Genomic DNA, 19192 nt, shown 5'->3' with positions numbered 1-19192 from the left:
GGAATACAAAGGAAAGATCATTTTGTATTTATATATACAAAATAGGATAGATATACAGCTACTTTCACTTAATTCAATGAGAAGAAAGAGATGTACTAATGGTGTTTGGACAGGATATCCTGTCTGCTTCTTGTACTATGGATAAGCACTAAAAAGATAACAATGTACAATATATTGATTATCAAAACTGCCCCATTAATCAGCTTTGAAACTATCTCATTCATATTTGTTTCTCAAGAAAATTAAAATAAAATAAATATGTTAAAAATTTTTAAAAAGTTTACCTGCAAAACCAAAAACAAACAAACAAACAAACCATGAGCTAGAAAAATAATGATAACTAGAGTAATGAAAATAAAGAAAGAAGATCCAGAGGTGGGAGGGGATGGGCAATAAGAAGAATATGTGAAATGTATGTATCTCACCCCTACAAAGAATATGAACATCCCATACTTATACAAGCATATATACTTGTACAAACACATACCAATTTAAAAAAAAAAAAAAACACATTCAGTTGACAAGTGTGACGGGGTTGGTGCAGGTGAGAGGTATTTCTGTAATGCCTGAATTTGCATTTTCTTTTTATCATGAGCATGTTTAGCTTTTGTAATGAAAAATATATGCAAGAGCAGGAAATAATAAAAACAGTGGGGAATCTTTAGTATTCCATCTCTGAAGTAAGCAATGGGCCCGCGGAAGAGAGGTCTCTTAGTGGTGGGAGCTGTGAAGACAGAGTTTCTTCGCCATCCTGGAAGTAGGGAGCAGCTTGGGGGGGCAGGGAGCTGACAAACAGCCCCCTTTTTCTCCCAGCATGCAGATCTCCAGCAGGTGTTTCCTCTTATCTGAAAGTAGCTGGAGGCCAGTGGAAAGCACAACTCACAGCTGAGGAGAAGTGGGCTCCAGATGTAGTGTGTACTGAGTTCACCTGCAGGACACAGCAAACAACAAGACAGACGATGGCAGAAAGTGAATCTGGGCTGCAGTAGGGGGAGACAAACCAAATAATCAAGACAGTTGGTCTCACTCACTTTCTTCCTGTTCTTAAGCCTTTGGATAGCTCAGATCCTGGTAAAATAATCTTCAAAGGGCTGTCATCTGGAAGAGGAATATTAACATTTATCTTGCAGGTTTGCTGCAAAATTATATGGGAGGGAAGTAAATTGGCAGAAGGTAGATGAAATAAAATTAGCCAGGAGTTCTTAAAACTGAATGATGATTGGGTGGGGCAGAGCACTCATAAGCCTTTTATATACGTATACTGTATGGCTCTGTACATTTACTATTGTATATGCTTAAATTTTTCCATAATATATTTTTCAAAATAAGAAAATTTAACCCTGAAGTTTTTTTTTTTAATAGGAAACTGACTTTTGGGGGACTGGGGAGATGGCTCAGTAGAATAAGTGCTTCCCTGGCAAGCGTAAGGGCCTGAGTTCAATCCCCAGTTCCACCAAAAAAAGAGAAAGAAATTGACTTTTGGGGAATAATCTCTGCCTCCTGTAGTCTCCCCTGAGAATTCTATAAGACTTTAGATTTAGCTCTTCAGAGGCAATTGAAAACTTGGAGGGATCGAATGTATTTAACATCCAAAGCTCTGAAATGCTGCAGTCCTCATTTCCTGAGTTCATTTTCCTGCCCTGTCCTGAAGAAGACATGAAGTCGATAAACTAATTAAAAGCATTTGAAAGTTACCTCTGTTCTTACTCAGGCTTCAACATTTTATTTGATCTGCTTCAATGAATGCAGAGAAAATGAAACTGTTAGAACATTAAGACCCCAAGAAGTTACATTAAGTGTTCTTGTGATTCCTCTAATTAGGTCATGACAACAGTCGGTGCAGAAGAGCAGCTGACACTGACTTGCTGTCTCTCCTGTGGCAATTCAACACACACACACACACACACACACACACACACACACACACCCTGGGTGCTTCCAGAACATTTAGAGCCCCTATTGAGATCATGTCTGCCCAGCTGTTTACCCCTGGGTTCTACTGTCTCCTTCTTTGCCTTGAGCTCTGTTGGACCTGGGATGCTTTCCCATCTCTGAGAAGGTCAAGAGCACGTATGAACAGGACAACAAGTTCTTCCATAGAGATAGCTTGCCTAGGGGTCTTAGGAACCCATAGATTGGATGATCTTGGTCCCAAAGATAGCTTGACATGTGTAAAAGCACTTTTATTAGCCCTGTTTTCTACTTTCATAGAACAAAGTATTTTCTTTCACTGGGAGAATCTGTTGTTGCCTATAGAAAACTGTGACCACTGGAAATGGAATGTTTCTTCAAATTTCTGGGCAATTTTTCTTAAGGGGGGTCTTCAGGGGATGGAGCATGCAAGAGAAGTGATGTAATCCACTGCCTCTGCTTAGGTGTGCTTGTTTTTCCTCTGTCTCTTTAGAGAGATTCACACTCTTACAAAACGTGAGCACATCATATAAGCTTTCTTAGGATGCCATGAGAAGGAATTAAGTGTTTGACACCTGCTTAAAATCATGTCAATAAGGTGCCACTTTCCGAATAAACTTGGAAGTGTTGTACCTCCTAACTTCTCCCCTGTCTGGAAGGGTGTAAATGTCCCCATTGAGAGTACTGGGTTTCCGTTCTCCAGACAAACCATTTCCCCCAAACCAATCTGTCGTCTCTTCCTTAAGGACAGAGTCATGGTGCCCTTCACTTCCCTTTCTCAACAAAATTTAGCAAGAAAATGGACCTCTAGACTGAAGTCACCCCTTTCTTCTTTCCTGGAAGACATTGAGTAGATTCCATATTTAAAATTCTACTTTCATGCAGTCTTTTCTACAGGGAGGATTTGGAGTTTTGTTGTTTTAGAAACTAGCCTCTCTCCAAGCTATTTCTTGAAAAATTTCCTCAGAAACCAGGCTAGGATATTCTCTGTTGGCACTGGTGCAAAAGCTAAAAATCTAAGCAGGGAGAACAGGAATCCCATTCAGCATCATGATGCAGGGGACCTCACACATATCTGGCTTTGAAGGGGCCAACCAGATGTGTGAGTGCTTGCGGCTGGGGCCGATGCTTTGCAGGGAGTCAGAAGAATTGTTTGCTGCTCTACGCTCTGTCTAGCGACCAGCATCTGATGGGCTGGGACACCTGGAATAAGTTGGCTTGTGTGTTAGGTTGTTGACTTGAATTCCTTTCTGTTTCCAAACTGATTCAAATAACATAGACTTTCAGGATGTGCAAATGAACTAGATGGAAAACTTCATGTGACTATTCAGGATGCCCCCACAGCACCCCACCTTTCTTCAAACCCCTGGATTGAGATGACCCACTGCCTTAGTTACTCTTCTTTCGTTGCTGGGACAAATACCCAACACCCAAAATGAAGGAAGGAAAGGCTTAGCTCACAGTTACTGGTTTCAGTCCATATTCAGCTGGCTCCAAGGCAGAGGGGCACAGTGCAGAGAGCAGCACTTCATGGCGATGGAACAGCAAAAAGCAATGGTTACAGAAAGTCTATCTCTCTGTCTCTTGTATTACATTCAGGCTTTCTGTCCCAGGCTAGGGGAAGTACTCAAGCCCATAATCCCAGCAGTACTAAACCCATAATCCCAGCCTTGGATCACACATAATCCCAGTGGATCATGAGTTAATCACAAACTCCAGAAGTCCCCACCCCATGACTGCATGAGGACTTGGGGGGACAACTAGACAAAAACCACAACACCCACCTTCCAGTTCAGGCAGGATTGGCTCCAGCTTTGGAAAGTAGGGTTCAGACAAGCTCAGGGCAACCCATGAACAAATTTCTCCAGGCCTACACCTGGTCTTTTGTGCCTGATCTTTTCTCCCTGAGTGGAGAAAGGCAACCGAGAGAGAAGGAAGCCCTCCCTTTCTTTGCAGGGCCATCAGCTCCTCTTCTTGGTGGAAGCATTGTGCTCTCTCAGAGATGTGTGTGTCGCTAGGTGCTCAGTCAGCCATGCAACAGCTACAGTAATGCTATTCTATGGAAACTCTGAGAGAAACTCATTTAGCAGGCATATATCACTTGGGACTTATTTAGCCAACTCCACATAATCCAGATTGTCACTGAGCAGTGATTCTTAACGTATACCTTCCATATGGTAAAGCTGTCCCAATATGGGTATATATCCAAAAGTAGTGAAATCATACCAAGGAAAGCCTTTATGTGTACACATGCATGTGCACGCATGCATGCACACACACACACACACACACACACACACACACACACAGCAGAGTATTGTTCAGCCATGAAAAATACTAAAATTCATAATTTCCAACAGAATGGATGGGGGCTGGGGAGATGGCTCAGTGGAATAAGCGCTTCCCTGGCAAGTGCAAGGGCCTGAGTTCAATCCCCGGTTCTGCAAAAAAAAAAACAAAACAAAAAACAAAAAAATAATAACAGAATGGATGGACTGGAGGGCATTGTGTTAGGTGAAATAAGCCAGACACAGAAAGACAGAGCCTACATATTCTTGCTTATATATAGAAGATTAAAGAACAAGCTGATGTGGCTATAGATTAGTGATTGCTAGACACTGTGGAGGGTGAGAAGGGAAGGGGGATAGAGAGAAGCTGGTTAACAGGTACCAATACGCAGAAAAAATGAGTTCTAGAGTTCTGCCGCACTGCAGTGTGGCAGTAGTTCACAGTAACCTACTATGTATTGATGAAGGTCTAGAAGAAAGGAATTGAAGTCTCCAGACATAAGCAAATGATAAGTGGGAAATGCTGATTGCCCTGATTTGATTAGTATGTGCTGCTCAATGCATGGGTTAAAGCATCATATTGTGCCTCATTACTGGGCACAATTAATACACTATTCAAAAATAAAAATTTAAACATAAATAACAAGATACAAACCAAACAGTATATATTCTCTGACCAAACAGTATCAGCAACACCTGAAATTTCTGAAATTATCAGAAAGGTAAATTATCAGTTCCCTCCTCTGTGTCCTGCAACCTATTTAATCAGAAACTCCGGAGGTGGAGCACCCTAACCTGCATCTATTCACATTACTATCTGACTCTTGCATTTATTTGATGAACATGTTTTATATATTTTTCTGAGCAGAAAATTCATGGATACAATTTCCAACCCATTTGCTCTTGTGATTACTTTGCACTTGAAAATATTAACAATGACATTATGACATGTGTTATATGAATATAAAACCAAAGCTTTTAGAAGCCCACAGTCTAACTTATCACCAATGCCCTTGTAACTGTCTTCAAGCTTGGTTAACAAAAGAGAGTCTGCAGTCCTCCGTAGAGCAGGAAATGCTTGCAAAACAGTGATATTCAAATCAGAGTTCATTGATAATTTTCAATATACACAAACTGAGTTCATAACTAGCATCTAAGCTGCAAACAGTGGTTCATTCTACCCTTCGAGAGTGCTGCAGCCGACCTTTCCTTTGCCACATGGGGCAAGATGACAACTAACATGAGAGTAATTTTCCAAAGACTTTGGCTTCAGAAGTCTACTTAGCATCTTGAAAGTTCAGAGCCCTCTGTTGACTATTGGCTTGGTTTGGCTAGAGCCTACAATATGGATTTAATCCCTGTGGGCACCAGTTAGCTTATTTGGAACCAAACACAAGACTGACTCCCCAGCCAGTCTCTGGCCTGCCTGCTGTTGGATCAAAGTCTTGGGCCAAGGATGGGTACGTGACTAATATTTCACATGTCCTGAGATGATCAGTCCCAGGCCTCCCTTTTGTTTCTGGAAAAATGAAATCAGATCTGTAGAGCAAAACATGAATAACACATGTGCTGATGCTTATAGCCACTCTGGGAAGTCACCCTGATAAATTGTAAAAGTCTGCCTTTCTTCTAGGGTTTTTGATGATGGCCGCTGCATTTTGAACTGTCCCTCATGGAAATTTGAATTTAAGAACCAATGCCACCCATGCCACCACACCTGCCATGGATGCCAAGGAAGTGGGCCTGCCAACTGTACCTCCTGCAGGGCAGGTGAGCTGCTGCTTGCTCTGCTCTCCTCTCCAGGCTATTCTGCTCCACGCCATGTTTGGATTGACTCAGGGGCTTCTTCTATGGGGCTGAAGGTTACAACTGATCAACCGCTCATTAGCAAGGATGACAAGCTGCAATTTTTTCTCTATTGTCAGGATGCAAAAAAATCTACTTCCCATCATGCTGGATGCTGCCTTACTACCCCTGGGGAGATGACAGAGAGGTTACAAGGTGCCTTCTCAGAGAAGGAGAAAGAAGGGGCATTTAAACATGGTGTTAGGCAGGGGCATACTTCAGAACTAAGATTTGTTGAGGTAAAAGTGAAGTGCTTAGGAAACTAAGAAAGACACATTTGTTCTTTCAAAGAGATAAAGTGTGAAGGGCCATGTCAGGAACTTCTCAGAGCTGGCCAGTGCTCTATTTAAAAAGTGCCAGAGCAAGGTAATCATTTCAGCCCACAGCAAATGTGACCTTTTGAGTCCCAATTTGAATTCTCAAAATGTTCTGCCACCACTGGGTTATAACCCACAGTCTCCAGAGACTTCCACAGTTGGACCCTGGACTCCTCCCTCATCTCATCTCAATGTCTATCCTCTATTTGGGTCTCCAGTAAGCCAGAGCTATATTTTATCTGACTTAGATAATACATTGTCAATTTCAAAGTTAGAAAATTTCAAATAAAATCTTGGGATCTTTGTTTCTGTTGAATCCTGGGAAAGTCTGGCAGCTGTGGGCCTGTGTTTCCCAGAGTGGCAGGAGGTGTGAAGTGGCTGCCGCCCACCTGTCCCCAACTGCTACCCACCTCTCCCCAGTCCCCACCATGCCTAGTTGTCTTGCTGGTCCTGAGGCTGCCAGTTACTATTACCACTGCACACCAATTCTCTAAGTGATGAGAATTATTTCTTTTTGTTTTTAACGTAGATGAAGGGGCTCTTGGAGGTCAGCACCTCAGGATGGGCAAAGGCAAAGACACTCCAAGCCAGTCACTATCTACTGGAGTTGTACAATAATAGGAGGGACTGGGGAAGATTCAAGGCTGGAGGAAGATTCAGAGGCCTTGCTCAGCAGCAGCAGATAATCCTGGGCTGGACTCAAGAGACAGAAATGACCCCATGCTAGGAAGGGTCTTGCCCTGGAGTAGTTCTTAATCTTAGTGGTTGTAGTGTAGTCTTGTGGGTGGAAGAGGATGGCTCATCCAAAAGAGTTAACGGGAAATCTCAGGAAGATGATGCTGATCATCCTAAGCCTATACCTCGTAGGGAAGTGTGAACAAAAAGTATGTCCCTCTTGGTTTTTGTAACTGCAGCAATTGAAACAGCACACAAGCTATGATGGCCATCACAGCAACAAAGATTCTCTGGGTCTTGGTGGAAGTCCTGTCCTGTCACCAGATTGTGAGCCTCCTGCTTGGTCTTCTTTAGTTGCCCCCAAGTCATGGGGTTGGAGCCTGGGTCAATCAGAGTACTTGTGATGTCAGGCTTTTCTCCAGGGTCATCCTCGAGAGTACTGGCACTGGAGGGCCAGGCAGGAACAGGCTGCACCATGGGGCTGGGATGTTCCCCTCCATGGTCACATTCTGGGAGGGCAGTCATAACAGGGTTCCATTGTCTGTTGACACAAGCATACCTTGACCTAGGCTATTAACTGTGACAGACCTACCCAGTAGCCTGTCTGTGTGTTTTTCCACAAGTGGCAATTTAGTGTCAGGCTCAGACTGCCAATGCAATTCATGGCAGTTATTTTCTGTTAGTGTATTTAAAAAATTGAAGGTGAAGATTGCATGGTCCAATTGAGCCTGTGGAGGAAACTGTATTCCCTTTTTGTTTATTTCATTGATTTTTGAGTATTAAATGGGCCCTTTTGTACTATAGCTTGACCTTGTGGTTTATATGGAATGTTTAATAGGCCAGAGCTGAAAAAGGAAGCTAATGCTTTGCTAGTATAAGAAAGACCCTTATCTATTTTTATAGCTTTTGATACTCCCATAGTGGCCAAAGCAGACATACAAGATTGTTAAACAGTCCTATTTTTTTTTTCTCCCAAATGACAAGTAGTGTGCATGAAATGGGAATAGGCACCAATAGAAACATGAACATATTGCAACTGCTCACAGGAGGGGACATGAGTAACATCCATTTGTCAAATTTCATTTAATCTGAGCCCCCTGGGATTGCTACCTTGAGGGGGAACTGAGTGAGGAACTTTTAGATAGGTAAAGCGAGAGAGAGGTCTTTCTAGCCTGTGAATGTGACAATTGAAATTCTTTTGTTGAAGCTTTACTATTTTGATGTTACCCATGGGATTGTCTAGCCAGATCAAAAGAGGAAACAAAAGCTATCAATGAATCAGCCTGTTGATTACCCTAAGCCAAGGGTCCAGGAAAATTAGAATGAGATCTGAAGTGTCCAGTGAAGAAGGAGGTGGTACAGCCAAATCAGACCAGAACCGAAGTTCCCTATAAAGTCAACATTGAACCTACCTCTTGATTTCAATTCTGTTCTCTTCCAATTCAGTTTGCAACTAGAATCATGGAAATAATATTTTTGTGACCAAGGTATCACTGTATATCTATGTGACATTTTATCTCTGGAAGTGTCTCATTCTGTTTCTTTGCTCATTTATAAAATGGTGACGATGATTTCCTCTTTGAGACTTACACAAAGTAAGTGAAACAAAATAATAAAGCATTCAGAACAGGGTGAGGCACATACTAAGTATCAGATGATATTAACAATGCTGATTTTATTTCTATTATTATAACTATTTTTGTTTGTATCTGCTTATTCCTCGGGGAAATTGAGCTCAAAGACTACTTGAGACATGTCCACTCACCATCTGGTTGACTTCTTTCAGTCCCATCTTGGTTTCAGCATTGTATCTGAGGAAGGCACACCTCCCTGGTAAGACAGCTCACCTTCATGAGCACCCTCTTGGGATCCTGACTTTCCATCCACAAGCCTCTCCACCCTGGTCTAGAATGTCCTGTGCTCTGTAAGAGCCACAAATGGTTTCTACTTTGCTTTCTGATATCTGACGGAAAGGGCAGCATCTGGCTTATATAAATGGTGCACAATACATAATTGCATGAATGAATGATTAATTAGAAAAAAATATCAAAACCAGATGTCAGGTTCTCATCCTGGCTTTGTTACTGATGATGAGGCAGGAGATTAGGGTGTGGCCAACCAGCTGGGCCAGTGAGTATGCCAGGCCATGCACAGGGAAGCAACTCCAGTCAGGAAGTGCTGTCTTCAGTTCTTCCCAAGAGAACTTTAGCAGGTTTTAGTAGGACTGTGTAGATCTGACATCAGGTGGTACAAAAGATGGTGACCATGAAGCTCCTGGCTACTGTGCTGTCTTTCACCATAGTCTAACCACTTTGTAGAGTACACTTCTTTTCCTACTTTTAATTGGCCTGCACTCACTCTGAAGAACATGTTTCATTTCCTCTTAAATAAATGTAAAGCCTCTCTGCTTTTTGCGCTAATTCTGTCCAAATTTTTGTTCTAAAAAAGATCCTAGAAAGAATCTCTACAAAGAGGCACCAGCTCCCTGTTAATAATTAGACAGAAGATACCGCATCTCTTTAAACTTCTTCTGTTTAAAGAAGAGTTGGGAAGGAGGGAGAGAGGAAAAGAGAGAGGGAAAGAGGGAGGGAGAGAAAAGAAGGAAGCAAGAAAGGGGAGAGAGAGAGAGAGAGAGAGAGAGAGAAGGAGGGAGGGAGAGGAAGAAAGAAGATAAATCTGGAACTAAAAATCACTTCCATATGTAGCACAAAATTAGAAGTTGAGATGTTAAGCAAATATCTAAGCATTCTGCAGTTACTCGGACCAATATATATACACATAAAATATGTTGACATTTCTTCTGTATTTTCTGTTTGAAATGCTAGGTTTAATCCATCTTCTGAAACATTTATTGCATCCCTCCCCTACCCAATTTAGTATGCACTGTGTGCTGTGGAAAAATACAATAAATGGCAAAATAATACTCATCTTCAAGGCGTTTACAACCTAATAAGGATGTCTGTCTCATATATTACCAAACAAGAAAATACTAAAGACTGTATGACTGGTAGAAACCCTACCACAGGTCAGAGAAGGAACCTCCCTCCCAGATCTAGTGAGTAGAGAAGAGCTGCCTAGCAAGCCCTCATTCTGCAGACCCTCTGCCTACTAAAAGGTTGATATCCCTGGGTCAAGAAGAATTGTCATGACTGGAGTGTGGTGGCACACACCCATAATCCCAGCACTCTGGGAGACTGAGACAGGAGGATTCCAATTTAAACCCAGTGTGGGAAACTTCATTTCTTAGCAAGACTCTAACTCAAAATAAAAAAAAAAGAGCTGGGGTTTCACTCAGTGGGGCAGCCCTGTGTTCAATTCCCAGTACGGGGGGGGGGGAGAGAGAGATGAGAATTTACCTCAGAGCAAAGGCAATTCCCAGTACTATAAGAGGAGGAGGAGTGGAAGAAGTGGAAAAGAACAAGTACAAGTAAAGTCAAGATCTTGATATAATATCAAGAATGGATGGCTTAGAGAAGACAATCTGTATCTATAAATAGAAGCTTCAATAAAAGCAGGCAAATCCTCTGGCAGAAGTCCCCTCTGCCCAGATAAACCTCTCCCCCCAGTGTGTGGTGTTATGGTTTATGTTTGATGCCCCCTCCCCAAGCCTCATGTGCTAGAAGGTGAAGCTTTTGAAAGCCCATTGGATTATGGGGGCGACACAGCTGACTCGCTGTCAGAGGACAGGGCTTGTTGGAGAGGAGGTCCACAGGGAGGAGATGTTGTACTGTGCACCTCCCCTCCGCATTCCCCTTAGCTCCATCCCCCAAACTCTGCCAATGAGGTAAGCAGTCTCTCCTCCACCATGCTCCTCTGCCCCCCATGGACTAAAGCATGAACAGAAATAAACCTTTCTTCAAGGTGCGGGTTCAGGTATTGCTTCTCAGAAATGAGGAAAGTATCTAACACATGGCAAGATCTCATCTGTTATTGAGTTGGAGATTCATTAAGGTCTGGGTATGAATCCTTATAGAAATGCAGCTCTCCAGTTATGTTTGGAGAAAAATCTGCTCTGAAGTCTCTTCTGGATTTGTTCTCTAGACCCAAAGCTAAATTTGCCCAATCACAAAACAGCTACAGTCACCAAAATATTGACACGAGCTTGATAAAGTTCATTTCAGAGACCCTCAGCCTTCCTTCCATCCTTTCTCTCACGCCTATAATCCTCAACTATCCTTCCTCCTATAGACTTAATGACTCCACACTCTCCACCTTCTAATAGTATCAGCTGCTAAGAAATGCTCTAGTAGTAGTCAGTGACTCTGGGTTTCCAGACATCAACCTGAACCTTTTCCACTTCCTTGAGTCTTAACTGTTTTTACGTCATGCCGTGAAAGTGGTACCTGCCCAAAACTGTCAGCCAGCTTCTTTTACACATTACTGTACTAACCTGAATTTGGAGATGCTTGGCAAGAGGCCAAAAATTACGCACAGCATTTAAATCCCTGAGCTTCCTGAATTATCGTCTATAACTAAATGGGCTGGCAAACAACTGAGGCAACCAGAAATACGACTAAACCTTGACACACCCCTGCAGCAAACTTGTGGGAAAAGCTAACCATGGACAAGAAATCTAAATAATCTCTTTTTTGTGACTGTGTGTTTTAAGGACTAAAGCCCTTCAACTGTCTGCCCTTTATTTTATTATTTATTTATTTTTTTTTTTTTTTTTTTATTTTTTTATTTTTTGGTGGAACCGGGGTTTGAACTCAGACCCTTGCGCTTGCCAGGGAAGCGCTTATTCTGGTGAGCCATCTCCCCAGCCCCCTGTCTGTCCTTTAAATGCAGGTGATAACACCCAAAATGGTCCAAGTAGTGAATCCAAGTCCAAACAGTAAAAATGGGATCAAGTAGCAATTCTTCTCATCTTGTACCCATCATTGTTAATTGTTTAGGATTATTGATCCAATTGGATATATTTTTTTTCCAGGAAACTCAATTTTTTCAAACAAGGAGGCCATAATCATTCATTAGACACAAATACTAGAAGTCCGAGGCTACAATTTCATTGCCAAATAAGAAATGTGGTACTTTATTCTACATTATGAAAAGGGAAAAAACTAGTTTTTGTTGTGCCAATCTTTACCCTTGTATCCTTTACCAGGTACTGACCAGAGGGACAGTGTCCTGAGCTTTAGGCCCCAGAGGACACACTCAGGAGCAGAGAGGCCCTGAGGCCACATTACTGAATGACTCACTGCATGTTTTTTACCTTTCAAGACCCAGTCCGTTTTTTCCCTTTCAACTTCACCACATGCTTGACAAAGCCTAAATTTGTAGTACTTAGCATTGTAGTAACCTGTGCCTAAACAAAAAGTCAGAACCTGCCCCCTTGTCTCAAATCCTGCCCCCTTGACCCACAGCCACAGTCACTGGAGAATGCAAGCTGTCAATGCGCTTATGGTGAGTGGCTCAGGAGCAATCTCACCTCTGGGCTGAGATCCTGACCACAGAAGGAGCCAACATTGACAAGTCTTGGGGAAAAATGCTTGCAGAGAGACAAAAAAAAGCAATGAAAAAAAAAAAAAAACCCTCACAACTAATCAAAAAACAATCTGACTGGCTTGATTTAAGCTGTAGATGTCTCTCTAGATGCAGTTTTGTGTTGCACTGGAAGTGCACCTGTCAGAGAACGGTTTGGTGACTGTCCTCGGCCCCCGCAGACTCCTGTGATCAGCTTGGTCATTCGCTCACCATTCCACAGCGAGTGCAGGGTGCAGAACGGTCCTTCTGGAGACTGTACCTCCCGTCCGCTGCTGGAACCCATCAATGGTTTCCTCGTCTTCCATCTCCAGCTGTGCTAGAGTGTCTGTTTCATTAATGGGCTCCTCATCAAACCTGAACCTAATAGGTCTCATTGACAAGCTCTGCCTCTCGCAGTAGGCCTGCATCAGCTTGCTCAGCGGGGTATGCCTCTCGATCTTCAACTGCACCACCAAGCCGTCCTGCCCCGCCACCTTTAGGTTGATGTGGTCATTCTCAGCCTTCACGCCTTCCTTGGGCTTCTCCTCGGATATGGTTGCTCGGAGGTGGCGGCAGAGGCTGGCAAAGGGCAGTGGAAATGCAGCGCAGAGCGGGCAAGTCACACTCTGGTCCCCACCACTCCTCTGCCACAACTCGATCCAATTGGATATATAAGGGAAAGTGAACAGTGCCAAATGCAAAATTCACTTTCTTGCTCATTCATTCCATCATTTGACAAATATGTACCTAGGAAGCTTCCTGGATGCCGGGCTGTCCCCAGGTTGATGCCCTGCAAAGGTGTGGGTGACACAGAGCAACCCCTGAATAGAGAAATAGGCCTCCTGGCTGCTGTCCCATGGATCCTCCCACTTATATCAGAGAAGTAGTGGTGCTCTGAAAAACAAGAACAACTGTGGAGGAGTCAGAGTGGAAATGGGGTGTTGCGAGGAGTCCATGAAGGGGCTGCAAAATTGTTGCTCCCATGGTCTGAGATCTCAGGTTTCACCAAATCAGAGTCCTGCGCTGAGTAGTCCTGGTCTGCGGCTGTGTCACCACCAAATGCTCCCTGCTAACACACAGCCCTCCCATTCCCTGGTAGGACAGTACTCTTCTACATCCATCCTCAAAACTGCAGAGGCCTTTTCCTCCACCTCGCTGGTATCTCCTCTTGCTTTCTTGGTCAGGCAGGAACTAAAAGACTTTTGGTATGAACTTACAATGAGAAAAGTGGTAACTTGGGAGCCCATCATCCAATAATACATTTCTGCGATTGTATTTGATAGTTGGAGATGGGAGGAAGAGAGGAAGGGGCAGTAGAAGGGATCAAGATGCAATATTGCACATGCACTAATGCCCTACCATGGATATGTTTAGTCGGTATCCAAACATATCATTGAAATACTGGAGAAAATAAAATAGAATTGTATTTGAATAAATAAGAAATATTAGGGCAAATATTTGAAAATACTATGCTTATAGGCAAAAAAAAAAAAAAAGAAAGAAAGAAACCAGCAGTTTAGGTGGGTCGGTCTAGCATTATACTGATCTTTCAGTATTCTTTTTTTCCCCATGATTTTATTAAGAAATAAATAGCAATGAGGCAATTTTAAATCAAATTGATAGGACAGTTCCAGTAATTAACACATTGCATACTCTCTTCCTAGTAGTTATTTGCTGTACAAGATGCAGACATGATATCCTATTTATAAACACTATTAGAACAAATCTCTCTATTCATTAAGAAAATGTAGCTATATATCTATCCTAACCATTTTGAATACACAGATACAAAATGGTCATTCATCTATATCCCCTTTTTTTGTTTAGTTCCATCATTTAAATATTATAGGTTTGTGAACTCAGCAAAATATTCCCAAATAGTCCAGTAGTCCATAATAGTATTGGGTCTTCCACTTGACTGGCAATGTCAGAAGTTGTTGACCTGAGTCTCCTACAGCTCAACATAACCACATGGATTTACTTCTTATACTTCTTTTTTTATACTTTCTGCTGGATGGTTAAGACCAAGATAAAACAAGACCTATGCAACAAAAATTGTAGTTTTTGTATCTGATAAGGTCAGTCAAATTCTTTCAGTATTCTTGAAGGTCAGTGTTTTAGGGTCTCCAAGTTGTGGATCACATGGTGCATTAACAGGAGACCCTAGTTATTCTGGGTCCCTCAGACTACCTGCTCTTCAGAGGCAGGGATATATGAGAAATCCTACTCAGAGTAGGCAGAATCCCTGAGTATGCTCAGCATAAAAACTGCAGAAAGCTGGAAGTAGAAAACCTCTAAGCACATCTGCAGTGTTCATCTTACTGTTGATTTATATATTCCTGCCTGATTAGAATCTTTTATAACCAATTGTGATCCTTTGGAGTTGATTCAGTTTTCTCATTCTCTCCAAGAACAAGTTCCCAGAGTCTGTCTGCTGGGAGCATCTCCGATTCTTTCCTTCCAGAATCCAGTCTTGACCAAAGTCCAGAGCCCCTCGGGAATGCATGGATAAGCGGCACAAAGGGGCACTTGGCCTGGTTCCCCAGTGAAGCCTCATTGTCAGGCATGGTAGCTATGCATAAATTCACACTGTAGTCAGTTAACACAAGTATATGCTTTTGGTAACAATTCCATTTTATTTTAAGAGACTGCACTTTTATGAAGTGTGTCTATCATTGAGCATGTGTTTATTCTTATGGGATCTCTGTAACCCCCAAATCTGAGAAGTTCCACAGATACCAAAAGGAACCCTAGGGAAAGTTAAGCATATTTTGAATTGTGGTTAGTGGTTTGTGGTTTTGCAATGACATCCTAGATAGGAGTTGCTGTTCACTCGAATATATAAAATATTGAAAGATGATTCCCTGGAAGGAAAACTTTTCAGCAACAAGGATATAGATATTGCACTTTTCATTAAATCCATTCTTATGCTCCTGGTCCCTTAGGAACAAAAGCACTCGGTCGTTTCTTTTTTTAATAAAATGTCTCACACTATATTAACTTCATGGCTGATTTTGTACATTTTTTATCTTTCTGTTGCCCCCCTAACTGGACAGACAAGCATGGCAGAGAGCGCTTCCTGTACCAGGGGGAGTGTCGGGAAAGATGTCCAGCGGGCCACACCCCTGCCGAGGGGCACACCTGCCTGCCCTGCCCAGACAACTGTGAGGTTTGCCACAACCCACACCTCTGCACCAGATGTGTGAGTGGCTACGTCCTCGGACCCACCAACCATACCTGCCAGAAGCTCGAGTGTGGGCAAGGTGAGGGAGCTCCAGGCTCACCCAGGCTGGCGGTTGGGGTGAGGGGTTGCCCTTACTCCTGGACATCCTGAAGACTTCACATCCTGGGTTTAGGGGCCTTTGGGTGGCAGGACAACTCCTTCTGTCAAGTGGGTAGCTGTCCGGCCCTCTTCCCCCACAGCACCTTCTGGATCCACTGGACACAATCCTCGATCATAGAAATACAGCTGATCCTGTGGAAGGCGATCTTCCCTGGGAGATGTGTGGGTGGGATACAGTGGGGAGAAAATTAGATTTGAATCCACAAGTCATGTTCAATAGTTTTCTCCTTCCCAATTACTACATAGGAGACCCAGGGCGTAGGCTAATTTTCCCATGCCTTGGTTTCTTCATTTGTCAAAGGGAGTGCATAGAGCCAAGATAGACTCACTGTAAAAAGCCAATGAGAATAAGAGCACTCAGAAACACTAAGGCAGGCTGAATCGTATGTGTTATTGGTTTCACCCAATTTTTATCTTAAATATGGAAGAGGGAATTTTTTTTAAAACATTAGGATTCTAAAAAATAAATAAGTAAAAATAAAAACTTAGGATTCTAAGTCTGTTCTATACTAGAATGTCACAGACCATTCCTCTGCTTTGTATAATAATTATGCCTGATGTTCAAGCAAGCTCTAAGATGTTTTTAGAATTAAAACATTATATTTCTCCTTAATGTTAACAAATATAGTAAGATACTTTATTTTGAATGTGTTTAGTAAGTGGGATGATAAGAGAGATGGAGTCTATTCATTTCTATACATAATTGTATTTTCTCAGAAGCAGAATTGATTTCTTTAACAAATAAAATCCACCAGTATGACTTCTAATCTAGTTACATACCATATTGTCCAACTTTATTCTATTTGCACCCAACCAAGCTTATTCAAATTATTAAATTGATTGAAGTGATGAAGAGGTACATGACATATATGTCCTCAAGAATATATATGATTTGGGCTACATATTGCTCTCTGATTTAAAAATAAGCAACATATAAATATATCCTACCAATTGATGTGTCTCCCCTTAGTGGAAATGAGTTGCTTTTTCACTCCTTTTCTTCTCCCTGTTCAGGTGAATTCCAAGATTTGGACTACAAGGAGTGCTTGCCATGTGAGGTGGGATGTCTGGGGTGCACCTCAGGTATGTCACCTTCCTCTGTTGCTAAAAGACCGGAAACGGGCACGTCTTTTCCTACATCATTCTGTTGTTGTTGCTTCATCAGGGTCTCTTGTCACTGTCACTATCAGTGTCATCACTAATGCGGTTACCTTGGCTCACTCAAAGAGTCACAATGAGGGAACGCCTGCTTCTGAAGTGGTAGAGAAACTTCCAGTCTTCATGAGAGTCAAGGGTGAGATAGAATGGTGGGCCTTTCTCTCCAGCTGTTAGCTCATTGCCAGACAGAGCTCTCAGCAGCCATGTCTGAAGGTGCCTTAGACTCAGCCACCTCTCAGCGTCTCAAAATGACTTTGAAGATGTGCAATGAGTAATACTCAAAGACTCATGTGTGTAAAACAGCTTGTGAGTAGAGCGATGGGGAAATTTTCTTCATTGCTCAGGCTCTAAGATAATCCTTAGAGAACAATGAGCTATGACACAGTCACCGTGACCATGGCATTGGGATCATTTTCATGCAATGAAAAGCATATGTAATTTTCTCATTCAAATCCGTGGCTCCTCCTTTCTTTCCTCATCATAGGCCTGTTTTTGTGGCAAAAGAGGTGATAGGAGCAGAGTGTGGCACATAGCCTCACAGGATAGGGGGTAAAATTGGGAGATACCCCCAAATTCCAAGATCACATCTGACTATAAGTTTTAGCAAGTGTTTTGAAAGGAGCAGTTAATGCTTAAAAGTTCTTCTCTTGTTATTCTCATTTTTTCTTTTGAATTTCTTACAATTTTTTGTTATTGTTTTGTTTTGCTTTTTCTTTAAACCATCTTGCACTTTATATCTGGTGACCTTAAACAACTAATTTGAAGCTAACATCAAGCAACACAACAACCATTGTTGAGTTCCTATTACTTTGTTTAGTGAAATTTAGTATAGTTTCTGATGATGTTTTTTTTCTATCACTATTTTATATTCTTTAAAAAATAAAAAAAAAATTAAAAAAGAAAGTATAGCGTATAAAAGGGGCTGGAGCAAAACTCAGTGGTGGGGCCAGGGAGATAGCTCAGTAGACTAAGCACTTGCCTGGCTAACACAAAGGCCTGAGTTCAATCCTGGTTCAAAAAAAAAAAAAAAAAAAACCCTCAGTGGTAGACCAGACCAGTTGCCTAGCATGAGTGAGGCTCTGGGTTCAATCTCAAAAAATAAGGTGTGGAAGGAAGGAAAGCAGGAAAGAAGGAAGGAAGGAGGAAAGAAGGAAAGAAGGAGGAAGGAAGAAAGGAAGGAGGGAGGGAGGGAACACCTTATAGGATCTTTGGAAGGAACCTCCCTGAAGATTCAGGGAATAATTCAATTTCTCTTTGTGGAACCTCTGTAAAACCCTGGAATGCTTCTAAAATTTTGATGCACATACTAATCAGGCACTGAGAAGTTAAAATGCAGATTCTGATTCATCAATTTAAGGTGACATTGAAATTTCTGTTTTAAAGAGCTATTCAGTGAGGTCAAGACCATTTACAGAATGGCAGGGGATTAAGCTGGACCAGAATGAAGTAGTCTTTATAGTGAGTGTGTGTGTGTGTGTGTGTGTGTGTGTGTGTGTGTGTGTGTGTGTGCTTAACCTGGAGGTCCTGGCCTTTTTAGCTCTGTTCATTGGTGGCAGTGGCACACGTCCATGGCTCAACAAGTTAAACACAAACAAGAGAAGATGGTCTCTGCATCTTTTTAAAAACTCCTTGGAAGAAGTGTGTCACTATTGGGGAATTCATTCAAGACCGGCGGGGGATCTTAGAGCGGAGATGGGAAAGGTGACAAGTTGACCATGGCCTACATGGATCTGCCTTGTGCCCTCCTCCCTTCAGCTGGCCCAGATAAAGATGAGCCCAAGGGCAGGCCACTGGAAAGAGTTCCATCCCAAAGACTGTCTACCTGGGGACTCAAAACTCAAAGGAATCACCTTATAAAACAGAGATAAACTAGAGCTGGCTTCACTTTACAAAGTGCTATTGAAAGGTCAAGCCATTCACATCTTCAAGAAACTGTAGCTGCTTGCAAAGGGTTTGGCGAGGCACTGGGGACTCTAGGAGGACACCACTGGGTCCTGTCCATCACAAGCGCCCTCCCTGAAATGCAGTCTCTACGAAAAGTACTACCATGAACCTACAAATAAAGGGAGATGGGAGAACTTATTCTATTGGAGGGTTCAAAAAAAAGGCATAGGGTTCAGGGAGATAGCTCAGTAGAGTAAGCGCTTCCCTGGCAAACACAAAGTCCTGAGTTCAATTCCCAGTACCACAAA

At 42.3% G+C, this 19192-nt stretch overlaps 1 protein-coding gene across 5 annotated transcripts in view; it reads left to right on the top strand.

Moving 5' to 3' along the window:
• The window catches only part of Pcsk5 (proprotein convertase subtilisin/kexin type 5), a 433314-nt gene that overhangs the window by 330772 nt on the left and 83350 nt on the right, over positions 1–19192 (top strand). For all 5 annotated transcript variants that reach the window (XM_023722966.1, XM_023722964.1, XM_023722965.1 and 2 more), the window contains 3 exons: positions 5833–5969; positions 15556–15762; positions 16857–16925. In XM_023722966.1, the coding sequence (XP_023578734.1) occupies positions 5833–5969; positions 15556–15762; positions 16857–16925 (413 nt within the window). The remainder of the gene's footprint in view (positions 1–5832; positions 5970–15555; positions 15763–16856; positions 16926–19192) is intronic.

Source organism: Octodon degus, unplaced genomic scaffold (assembly GCF_000260255.1).
Source record: "Octodon degus isolate 3935 unplaced genomic scaffold, OctDeg1.0 scaffold00095, whole genome shotgun sequence".
NCBI lineage: Eukaryota > Metazoa > Chordata > Mammalia > Rodentia > Octodontidae > Octodon > Octodon degus.
This window is presented reverse-complemented; position numbering and strand designations above follow the sequence as displayed.